At 39.7% G+C, this 12,333-nt stretch overlaps 2 protein-coding genes across 3 annotated transcripts in view; one reads left to right on the top strand and one right to left on the bottom strand.

Annotated features, from left to right (window-relative positions):
* Positions 1 to 12,333, bottom strand: part of LOC132101190 (lysyl oxidase homolog 1-like) — a 33,837-nt gene that overhangs the window by 972 nt on the left and 20,532 nt on the right. Inside the window, exons 1-6 of one of the 2 annotated variants that reach the window (XM_059505920.1) lie at positions 7,846 to 9,233; positions 4,340 to 4,448; positions 3,910 to 4,047; positions 2,215 to 2,371; positions 2,016 to 2,111; positions 339 to 454 (exon numbers count right to left, since the gene is read on the bottom strand). In XM_059505920.1, coding sequence (XP_059361903.1) covers positions 339 to 454; positions 2,016 to 2,111; positions 2,215 to 2,371; positions 3,910 to 4,047; positions 4,340 to 4,448; positions 7,846 to 8,842 — 1,613 coding nt within the window. In that variant the 5' untranslated portion in view covers positions 8,843 to 9,233. Of the gene's footprint in view, positions 1 to 338; positions 455 to 2,015; positions 2,112 to 2,214; positions 2,372 to 3,909; positions 4,048 to 4,339; positions 4,449 to 7,845; positions 9,234 to 12,333 lie in introns of those variants that run through there. The other variant, XM_059505921.1, reaches the window with a different exon arrangement.
* Positions 1 to 12,333, top strand: part of LOC132101191 (secretory carrier-associated membrane protein 5-like) — a 43,301-nt gene that overhangs the window by 17,767 nt on the left and 13,201 nt on the right. The window lies entirely within an intron of this gene.

The following is a 12,333-nucleotide window of genomic DNA, read 5'->3' as shown; positions in this document are numbered from 1 at the left end:
ACATTTCAAGTCATTTGCTCTGTTGAGTTTCATAGATGTAGAAAATTAAAGGTTCTTTATTGACATTGATGGTTCCATGAAGAACCTTTCCCATTCATGAAACCTTACCATTGACCAAAATGTTCTTTACAATGTAAAAAGGTTCTTTAGATATTAAAGCACTACGAAAAACATGGTCCTTTTAAGAGCTGATCATTAAGACATTCTTTGAGGAACCCAAGATGGTTCTTCTATGGCACTGTAGTGAAAACTCCTTTGGGAAACTTTACTTTAAAGCATGCAGATGAATATTATGGAGCTACTGATCCATTAACACTCAAAATGTGATTTGTACTTACTGGGAGAGTTTGCAGTTTGTTGTCCTGACAAAGTGGCCCGTATAGTGGATATTGCACCTGACTACATTGTTTGTGTAGTCCGACTCATGCACCAAGTACTTTGGGTTAACTTGGAGCTGGAATTTAAACAGAATTTAGACCTTCAGTGCGGTGAAAAAGTAAGTGCACACCATAAAATATATATGTGCTCACATTATTACATATTTTGGGCATGCAGGGCCTAAATAAATACATACATTAGATACACACACACACACACACACACACACACACACACACACACACACACACACACACACACACATTATTTATATATATACACATATATATATATATATATATATATATATATATATATATATGTACAATAATGAGGTGATGTGAACATTATAGAGCACTAAACACTCATGCAGTACATGTTTCATTTATACTCGAAGCCAGAGGGCGTTCTCATGCAGAAAGTCCATCACAGATATATATATATATATACAGTACAGACCAAAAGTTTGGACACACCTTCTCATTCAAAGAGTTTTCTTTATTTTCATGACTATGAAAATTGTAGAGTCACACTGAAGGCATCAAGGGCTATTTGACCAAGAAGGAGAGTGATGGGGTGCTGCGCCAGATGACCTGGCCTCCACAGTCACCGGACCTGAACCCAATCGAGATGGTTTAGGGGTGAGCTGGACCGCAGACAGAAGGCAAAAGGGCCAACAAGTGCTAAGCATCTCTCGGGGAACTCCTTCAAGACTGTTGGAAGACCATTTCAGGTGACTACCTCTTGAAGCTCATCAAGAGAACGCTAAGAGTGTGCAAAGCAGTGATCAAAGCAAAAGGTGGCTACTTTGAAGAACCTACAATATGACATATTTTCAGTTGTTTCACACTTTTTTGTTATGTATATAATTCCACATGTGTTAATTCATAGTTTTGATGCCTTCAGTGTGACTCTACAATTTTCATAGTCATGAAAATAAAGAAAACTCTTTGAATGAGAAGGTGTGTCCAAACTTTTGGTCTGTACTATATATATATATATATATATATATATATATATATATATATATATATATAGAGAGAGAGAGAGAGAGAGAGAGAGAGAGAGAGAGAGAGAAAACAATGAAAAGTTGACTTTGAAATCTTTTCCTCAGCAAAAATATATGCAGAACCGCACCTGTCATCTGTGGAAAAAGTACATAGCCCCTACATTTAGTAGCTCATTTCTGTCTGTCAGTCTCCAGCCTTGACTAAGACACATTTTTGGCAATTCTTCTAATTCCTGCAGACTGCTTGCTGTTCAATCTTCTATTGCTATGAAAGAATATTAAATCTTAGCCTCAGAGTAGAAGGTAATGACAACCTCTTTTAGCAGAGGTGTACTTCATCTGTTGTGTTGTAGTTTTGCTGAAAGTCTTAAAGTGAGCGGCTGGGATCTGCCTGAAGAGGCATGTCTGTATCTGTCTTATTTGTGAGCACTGATAAACAAACAGAAGAGTCGGATGACATGCGTGACATCTTCTCGTGCCAAACCTTTAGCGAGACGTGTTGTATTCTGTTGATGTGTTAGATACGAGATATTCTCTGAGAAGACTCTCTTTGAAGGTTATGAAAAATGCATTCAGTGTGAAATAGAAGAATGAGTGTAAATGTTTTGTTCATCTTTGAGAACGTTACCTTGAGTATATAGTTTCCTGGCTGAACATCAGTGATGTCAATCCATTGGCAATCAATATCTGCATTGTATGTGTCATAGCAACCTGGACTGAGACCCTGAAATATTAAAACAAATCAAAACATTAGAATAATCAAAAAACATACATACTAATAATTTTATTTTTAATAAAAAATAAACAAATGTGTCTCAGAAGTGCACCTGGGTGTGTGAAGTACAGGCGTATCGTTTGAGATGGCCGAAGTCGCAGGTCGTGTCCTCCAGACAGAAGCTGGCCTTGTGTCCCTCTGCCACCTTCCGGCCGCTACTGACCTCTAACAGATCGTAGTGACTGAACTCATCCATACTATGGTAATGTCTGATCAGAGATGGAGAGAGAAGAGACGATACTGATATGAAAAAAGGACCATGGCAATACCACCTAGTGTTTTTTTATTTTTATTATTAAAGCTGCAGTCCATAGGTTTTGCCTCTTTGTCGGCATCTCTGTTTGAAACCTGCAATTGCAGTTATTTGTCGAATTATCTTCCTTGTGTGGGTCGTGCACCGGCAGGAATCTAATGTTTTGAGGTGAATGTGTGGATACTGTACTTAGGAATCACAGATTCTCGCCAATGTTTTGGAATATATGATCCAAATAAGAGTTTTCACTGGAGATTTTCACATGTACAATTAAGTAACAAGTCTGCCACTTTTGTTCTGAGTCTCGGTGCTGGCAGGAGCTGTAGGTGGGGGGAGTGAATGAACAGCGCTCTCTTCCTCCCTCAGTACTCATGACTGAAGTGACCTTGAGCAAGACACTGAACCCCCAGTTGCTCCCTGTGCACTGGATCTATATCTGCCCACTGCTCAGGGTGTGTGTTCATAGTGTGTGTGTGTACACTGCTCCGGGTGTGTGTTCACTTCTCACTGCTGTGTGTGTGCACATGGATGGGTTAAATGCAGAGCACCAAATCTGAGTATGGGTTACCATACTTGGCAAATGTCACGACTTTCACTTTCACTAAGCATTGAAATAATTATTTAAAGCAATGTTCTTTGTTTCTGGTCAAGTCTTTGAAATGCATGAATATCCCAGCAGGTGAGTCAGAAGTCTGACTCTATGTGTCACGCCGCTGTTTCTTGCAGTCTGTTTGGCAAAAGTGTTTTCTCGGAAAGCTGTGGTAATACCTGAAGGACTGCAGCAGGGAAAACAGGTACTTTCCTCTGACAGAGTTCAGAGTTTCCACAGGGATACTATATTTCCCATAACATGCCAAACATATTAAATCTTATTTGATGAGGGGATGACAGACATTTCAGGTGCCGGTTGCCAAATCCCTGAGCAAACTACATTTGAATGTCAAATCACACACACACACACACACACACACACGCGCGCACACACAAACACATGCACACGCACACACTCACACTTTTACACCACTCACAAAAATATGGCCTCCTATTCACTCAGGCAAATCTCTTCTACATGTGCAACTGACTTATACTGAGTACAAATAAATATGAGTTATAGAACAGTATTTAAACAATCACAAACTGAGAAGAAAACACCTGTTGTCATATATATATATGAGTCTGTGATGGACTTTCTGCATGAGAACGCCCTCTGGCTTGAGTATAAATGAATCATGCACTGCATGAGTGTTTAGTGCTCTATAATGTTCACATCACCTCATTATTGTGAATAAAACATCAGGTCATGCATAGACTATATTGTCTCTTTGACTAAAATGTAGATTTATCTACACTGGCCCTAGAAAAGCTGTATGTGAACACACCTGCCTGGCAAAAGTAAGGGGGACTAATTTACATTTTATGAAAAGTTATCCAAGTACCCTGCATATTCTATGCCCATGAGGTCTCCACATATACAGATGTAAAAGAGAGACTCACTGGTGACAGCTGTGCCACTCCCAGGTGTGACGAGGTCGGTTGGGCATGAAATCAGCCGTCCCTTGGTTCTTCACTCTCTGAGGGAAGCGCAGAAGAACCCTGACACTGTAGTCTGTGGTTTCAGCACTATAGGCGGAGCTGAGGAGAAAAAAATAAAAAGTAAACCTTAATGAGGTACTGCAGCACTGAGTAATAAAACATGTTGTATATATGAGATGAGCTCATAACAGCAGGCTTGATTTATATGATGTGACACCACCCATACTTCTGCATCAGACATCATCTAACACTCTTCTTGTTAGTTGTTTGAAGTATTATTGTATGGTGTGGTGTAAACAGATGTAAACGAGTGTGGGAGGGTTATTGTGTAAATACTGCCTGACCAGCTTTGTTTTGCCTTTTCATAAATATAAGAATTGAGGATTCTCACCTGGCCAAACACTTCTCCTCTGCAGCACAGCGTAAAGAGTACATATGAGCTCTTTGAATGTATGTGGAAGCTTGGACATAATTCGGGTCAGGAACCAGGTCAGGCAAACCTAAAAGCAGGAGACATCATCAGGGTTACAGTGTAGAACCAGCTGCTGAAGCACATTTCCTGAAATTACACTGAAGGGGAAAAACTTCTTAACTGGTCTTAGTAGGCCAGGTCTAGGTCTAGGCTGGTATTCATAACTGGTCAAGCTGATTTTCAGCTGGTTTGTAGAATAAAATGCACCCAAAATCCCTAAAATCCACATTATAAGTATCTAAATAACTTTAAAACCACCACCTGGTCACCTAAAAAGTATCTAAAACCACCAAACAGACCAACGCCAGGTTAAAAAACCATCAAACCACCCTAAAACCATAAAAAAAAACAAGTCTGACCACCCGCAGATTGTACAAAACCACTCTAATAACCACCAAACTGACTAGTCTGTCCACAAAAAAAAATAAATAAATAAATAAATAAAAGTGTTACAAACCACCTGACCACCCCTGTGTGCAAAACTTCTGTCTGATCACCTAAAAAATGTCCAAAACCACTTGAAAACCACCAAAACAACTGGTCTGAAGAACAAAAATGAGTCCAAAACTCTAAAACCACCAAAATGACAAGTTTGACAAGCTAAAGTGTGTCCAAATGCCTGGCCATCAGAAAAGTATCCAAAACCACTTTAAAACCACCAAACTGACCAGTCTGACCATGATGAACAAGTCCAAAACTACTCTAAAACTGACCACCAAATGTTCAAATTCCATTAAAACAAGCAAACAGACCATCTTAGGAGATAAGCTTTGACCATAAAAACAAGCAGGATAATAACAATATCATAACACACTGTCCTGGGGACAAATGTTTGTCTTTAATTTTCTGAGCTGTTCTGATGTTACATACTTTTAAATGTAAAAAAAAAAGCGAAATATTTGAAAAATGTCTGTAACCAAATAAGTATGCCTTTGAAAAAATACACAAGAGATGAAGAGGGTTTTGAGGATATAATGCTGAAGCCTCACAGTATAATGCATCAAACACTGTTTCTCATCTGGTTTCAAGGTCACGCAAAAATAAGAAAAAAAGAACAAAGTGTTGCACCTAGAGAGGGAGAGAGCGAGAGAGAGTACAAAAGATGAGGGAGAGGTGACAGCGAAACAAAAATGAGACCACTTCCCTGCTGGATCTGAATCGGGCATGTGACCAAGTTTGTTGAAAAACAGAGCTAGTGGTAACAGCTAATGTTCATAAAACTCTGTCCAGGGCCAGTACAGAAACTACATACTTATCACCTTTATTTACACTTAAAATGCAAGCTCACTTTCTGTCTAAATAATCTTATGAAAATAATAACAGTGCAGTCAAAGTCCATAGGTGTACATTAACATTTCTTCAAAGGGATGGCGACAGCATATTTGCTTTCCTGCTTTGCATGTCATGGATTTCAGAGAAAAGATCCCTGTTGAGAAGATCTGTACCAATGGACTCCAGCGTATGATACTGGAGTCCCACTAGGCCTCTTAAATACCTTAACCAGCAAGACTTTGATGGTCATCCAGCAGCATTTTATTATTATTATTTATTTTTTTGCAATAACAAACATAAACCAGTTTGGAGTAGCATCAAAATTCAGCTGTTTCCAGCAAGCAACAATCTGGAGTGCAGATCTAATCTCTGCTGGAGGCATGTTTAGAGTAGGGAACAACTTTCACTCTATAAAACATAATGCCCTTGGCCAGTCTCCTTATTTCAGATAGTGTCGCCCTTCACTAGAGTCAGTGAATGCTTTGCCATCTCCATCTCTGTGTGCACATCTGATTTGCCAGCTTGGTCTGAAACAGACTTCAGAAAAGGCCTCAGGAAACTTCTTTGGTCAGCTTTTGTAAACAGTGTAAAGATAGTGTGAAAGACTGTGGTTATGAAGCAAAAGTTTCTTTACACAGTCTCCACGTTTCACAAAATTCTGTTGGATGCCCGCAATACTAAAAAAGCAGTTGACTTAATTTCCTTATAAGGTCTACAAGAATTTAGAAAAACATGATGACAGCATACTGTTTTTAGCAAGATGTAAGTAAAATAAATCAATGGTCACTATTCAATACAATGTACAATGTAAGTCAAGTCAAGTAAATTTGTCCCATCTAATGTTATATCAATTTCTAATACTCAGATTGACAGATAATATGTATTCCCGCAGGCTGGAGCTCTGATTTCAACTTATTTGTTTGTGATTGCATCATTGGGTAATGAGTAATGTAAATTTTTTCCACATGTGTACCTTCCAGTGGATTGAGTTTACACCCATTTCCCTTATGACCAGATTTTGTAAACTAGGGTGATTAGTCGTGCGTGAAGTGACTCAAGCAAGAGACAAAGACCATTTCACATTACAAAATGAACCTTGGCAGTGGTCACAGACTCAGTCCCAAAGGCCTTACACACACACCCGTCTCCTCACACACGTTCACATATTTGCACACACACACTTTTATTTAGGGGCTAGCAAAATATTTTCTGTTTCCTGAGGCAATGGACCCCATGTGTGCTGAGTACTTTCCATCTCCCCACTCCTTATGCAGTAACACCCCACAACCCCCCCACACACACATACACACACCGCTCATGTTCACCACCCAGCCCGCAACAACCAAGCAACTTGAGAACCTTACCCCAGCCTCTAAAGCAAATACTGGGAACATTCACCATTAGCCCTCGCAATGCAGTCTTCACCAAAACCAGAACCAAATCTTCAAACAATGAGCACTCTTTGTGCAGAGCGAGTATCCATAGGCACTAAGCACACACACAAACTACCACATACTCTTACACCCACAACACCTGGTTTCAATAACCCAGTCTCTGAGATGAAGATGGACTTGGGACTTCTTTGATTGTAAATTGAAACACAATGGCAATGTGTGTGTGGGGGGGGGGTGTTCAGACATGTTCAGACATTTGGAGAGAGTACATTTTTGACTCCTTATGAGGAAACAAACAGAAACATTTTCCAGCTGCATAAGCAAACCACTTTACAATCAATTTTGTGCAGTCTTAGTCCCTTGGGTTACATGTTTGCTAAATCCAAAGGGCTGCCAGGAAACACAAAGAGATGGCAGAAGAGCTACATTTTTTAGATGTCTCTCTGCTTTTCTCACTTCCTTTTGTTGAGAGCAAGAATCTAAAACAAGCCCCACACATGCATCCATTTCCCCAAACTCCAGCCGTGCAAGAGCTTAAGTGCCTACCGTAGTTCCTTTGTGATTAACTTAACTTAGCATAGCAGCCTGCAGAATTGCTCGTCACGTGAATCACAAGGAAACATAGTAGCATTCAGTACGATATATGCAAAACACACTTTCTGGACTGCTGGTCTATTACCCAAACTATTGAGTAAAATTAGTGAGGGATGTACAAAGAGATTCTTTCACAAGTGTATACGATGTGGATATGCATCATACCTCTTTGCTGAGGACGATAAACACTCCCTGCATTCACGCTGGGGCTCTCTGCATTGTTAGAGATGAGAGGGTTACGTGGAGGTGGTTGTACAAACGAAGGCTGTGGTTGGGGCCTTCCAAAGGGGGGAAACTGTTCATACTGGGGGCTTTGCACCGCAGGCTGGAATGAGCCTGTGTTGCTAGAGACAGGTACTGCAGCATCTTGAGAGTCCTCGTTGTACAGACTGTGCATGTACCTGTGGTCCAGTCCATCAGAGACTGGTGGCTGTGCAGGCTGGGCAGGAACATCTTGGTTTGGTTGACCATAAGTGGCATAGTGTTGATGCCTGTCCTCAGTTGCAGTACCCCCTCCATTATAGCTACCTCCTCTAAAACTTCCAGTGGAGTATCCACCTCCTCCATATCCTCCTCCGGCATAGCCACCACCAGTGCCCGTGGAGTACCCCGTCCCACGGAAGGGAGGTTCGTATGACCTGTCTAGATCCGAGTCATAAAGAGAAGAATAAGGAGGCTGTTGAGGGAATGGATACTGTGAATAAGAAGAAGAGGATGAGGAGGAGGATGAGCCAGAGGATGGTCTAAAGAGCCGAGAGCCGGAAGATGACTGGAAGCGACTCGTTTCACCTGTTCCAGCTGCACCTTGACGCCAGTTATCTGGCACCTGGCCAAACCCAAACGGATGTCTGACTTGGCCTCTCACAATCACAGAAGTTCCTCTGGAGGGTGCTTGCCTCCGTACATTCCCACCCTGTGATCGACGGTTGGGAGCGTCCGCTAAAATCACTCGGGGGTTCCCTTCACGCTCCTGAACCCGAGCCGGGACGTATTCAGCCCCACTGTTGAGAAGACTGAACACACGTCCATTGTTCTCCCATTGAATCATCTGTCTCCATGGGTTTGAGTTGTCAGTCTGAGATTGATGCTGAGATTGGGACTGTCCACCTACGCTTCCAAGGAACACCCAGACCCACCATGTCACGAAAACCACAGGCAGCATATTGACAAGACTTGCATGTAAAACAACGTCTAAGCTACTTCAGAAAAGAGTGGACAGTGAAACTTCAATTTATATCCCTTGATCCAAGCAGGTTAAAGGTGGAAAGGCATAGATGACTTACTGTGTCCATGTGCAAGTCAGACTACATGCAGTGAAGAAACTTTGTCCTTGGTTCAGTATGTGGTCCAAGCATTGCTGTGAAGAAGGCAGATGATTTCTGAGGCCCCAGGGCAGGCTGCAGTATGAAAAACCTCCCTTTTCCTTACTGTCCGGATGTTGCGTTGTTGTCAGTGGACTGAGCATTGCTCTCAGGCTCTCTCTGGAGATGCCTGCCTGTTGCTCTCCTCTGCACTTCAATATTTGCCTTTCTTACTGCTTACAATGGTCTGTAAAAAAATGTAAAAAAAAAATCTCTCCCCCTCCCTCTCTCTCTTTTTCCCTCTCCCTCGCTCACTCAATCTAACATGTTCTTTTTTTGAGATCCCACATGGCCCTAGTGCTAGAGCTGTTTCCTGAATTCCAACAAAGCCGGGTCTTTGCACAGGCTTCCAGAGTCAACATCACCATCTGTGAAGGGACTTGAATATCTAGCGTGCCTCCCCTGACTTCCTTTCATCCTTCTGAACAAGCAGGGATGTCTGGTGCATGGCCTAGGTTCATCCACCCAGGTGCTAGGAGAGATGTGACTTTGTCTCATGTTTTTCCAAACACAATTTTTTGCACTCATCATCATCATCAAAAAAGTCAGCAGAATTTGGAACAAGCTGTTCCATTTAAAAGCATTTTCCAGTAAACCAAAGACAGATGAAAACAGTCAAATACACCTCACTTACACTACAAAAACTAACAGTATTCTACAAGCCTTATTTAAATATGCAGAGGAAGCCCAGACTCAGTAAACATTGGAATATGTAACAGGTATTAGCATAATGTAAAGAAACTATAAAGATTTATAAAGAAATTAATCCTGAGTGCATAGATTTCAAATTTAACCCTGTTTTAAAACATTTGTAACTGGAGATGAACTCACAAACCAAAATCAAATGAATACTTCTGAAACCATTTATAGCTATCACTGTTAAAATATAGCAGATACATATCTGACAAAATGCTTTTTTTTTAATTTTGCATTGGACTTATATCTTTAGAGTGGATCGAACTGAGGTAATAAATCATGTACAATTTAAAGGGGTCATATGACATTGCTAAAAATAGCATTATTTTGTGTATTTGGTGTCATGCAATGTGAGTGAGAAAACACAAACATTTTTTCACATACTGTGGATTATTGTCACTCCTCTCTGTTCCGCCTTTCTGAAATGCGTCAGTTTTTACAAAGCTCATCATTCTGTAAAGCGCGGTGTACTCTGATTTGCCAGCTATCCAGTGCATTATGATTTTCCAAATAACCTCAAACGTGTGACGGAAATGTTATGCCCCTTACCACTCAGCATCTCCAGAACATGTTGGCAGTGGCAACAATATTACAGCGAAATATTGCGTAATGTTTACGCTTTCTTTGCGTAAACATTTTGTTAAGCAAATCATCCCATACAGTGATGTAGATATGTGGGAGCATGTTTGAATGAAGCATTTTAGGAAGGCGTGGATGAGTCTTAACTTTTAGAAAATAATATCTCTTTGTGTTTGAGACTTTAATCTTTGTGACTTCACAGATCTTACAACAGTATAAAACACAGTTTGTTAAGGCTGCTGATCTAAAAAAACATAGTGCATCAGCTCACAGGATTGATGTTCCTGCTTACTTTAACTGGATGGGTTAACATATTTTTGACTTCTGAAGACGGATGAGTGCTCATCTGGCTTCTGACTATTAATGACCAGCTGCTGGTTGTAACTAGCTCCTTATGAAAAACTTATTTTAATATCCATAACATTTCAACTAAGGGTTTTTAATAACTTAAGGGAATTGTTCTTACACTCACTGCTCTAAACATTAGGGTTGCCATAAAATTTATGCCGCAGTTTTACTTGTTGATAATAATAGAAAGTTTACTAAACAGCTCCAAAGCTCAGAAGACTAGATTTGACTCTGCATTTAGTCCCAAAATTCACTAGCTCTGATCTCACCTCCATCTTTGAAATTCTCTGAATTTAACGCAAGGGTCTGCAAATAATTGTAGACTCTTAACATCCTGTTAACTGCCTCTTATCACCCCTCCCCACAGGCAAGAGCCTCAAGCTGATTAAGATGAAACCTATTCATTTTCCCAACTCTCAACTCTCAGCTTATTGTTGAACTACTGAATTGCCCTCCATTTATACATCAGCACATTGTGTTGATTTCTAAGCACAAAAATATTTTATTACAGAACAGTAGTCATTTACTTTATTTATACAGATCTGTCCAATGAGATCGTTCAAGTTTTATAGACATGAATGTGTTTTCCATATGTGAGATTTATTGGAGTGATACTTACCCAAATTCTGTCATAACTGACTCACCCTCATATTCCAAAGCTACATGACTGTCTTTCTTCTGTGGAACTAAAAGGAGAATTTGCATAATATACTGGTTCAATCTTTAACCTTAAAGGATTCAGAAAGTAGTCAATTTCACTTCTAATGTGGAATATGATGTGAAATATCTAGTTCACAATACCCATGGCACTATTATTTTATGATGTCATATGATAACTTTTTGTGAGAAACTGATTTAATTTAAGTTATTTACTCATAATCTTCTCCCATGAGATTGAGAACTGCTATTATTACAGAATCAGTTAGTTAATTCATAAATAGATTTTTTTTATCTTGAATTTTTAAATTGTTTACATTTTATTTTAAAGTATCCTTGTTACAGTGTACTTATACATTTAAGTAGTGAGTAATAATAATTAACTACATGTACTTACTATATGGTTAGGGTTCGGCTAAGGGTTAATTGCATGTAATGATGAATAATTTATTGTTATTATAATAGTAAGTACACATAACATGTGCAACAAGAACACCTTAAAATAAAGTGTTACCCAAAAATTCAGCACTTGTAATTAGATTATAATACAATTAAAATGCTTATTCATGGTGTTGATAAGAAGGAATGGAATAAATTTGATGTATAATAAATATATTTATGTTTTTTAATAAAAAAAAAAAAGCCTATCTACCTGTTTCCTGAATGTGGAAGTTTTATTCAACTCACACTAGAACAATGATTTACATTTCATGGTATCTCGTGTTTATAGTGAAAATAATGTCTGTTCTGAGTTGATTATGTAACGTTAAACCTACTAAAATTATTTTAAAGCAGCCCAAAGTTGGTCATCCCTCGTTTCCACATTCCTTGCTCCTCTCTATAGCAATCCTGACATAACACGGGACCGACAAAGAGTTTATTGGTATGTTTTCCCACCCATTTTGTTTCCCATTGTTTCCAGTGATGCGCGGGTCAGTGTATAAACAACCCGCAACCGACCGACGTTTTCAACTAACCCGCCCGCAACTCGGGCCGCAAAAAAATAAAAATA

The sequence above is a fragment of the Carassius carassius genome, chromosome 23, assembly GCF_963082965.1.
Source record: "Carassius carassius chromosome 23, fCarCar2.1, whole genome shotgun sequence".
Lineage (NCBI taxonomy): Eukaryota > Metazoa > Chordata > Actinopteri > Cypriniformes > Cyprinidae > Carassius > Carassius carassius.
The sequence above is the reverse complement of the archived record's forward strand: the minus strand, read 5'-3'. Positions and strand labels throughout refer to the sequence as shown.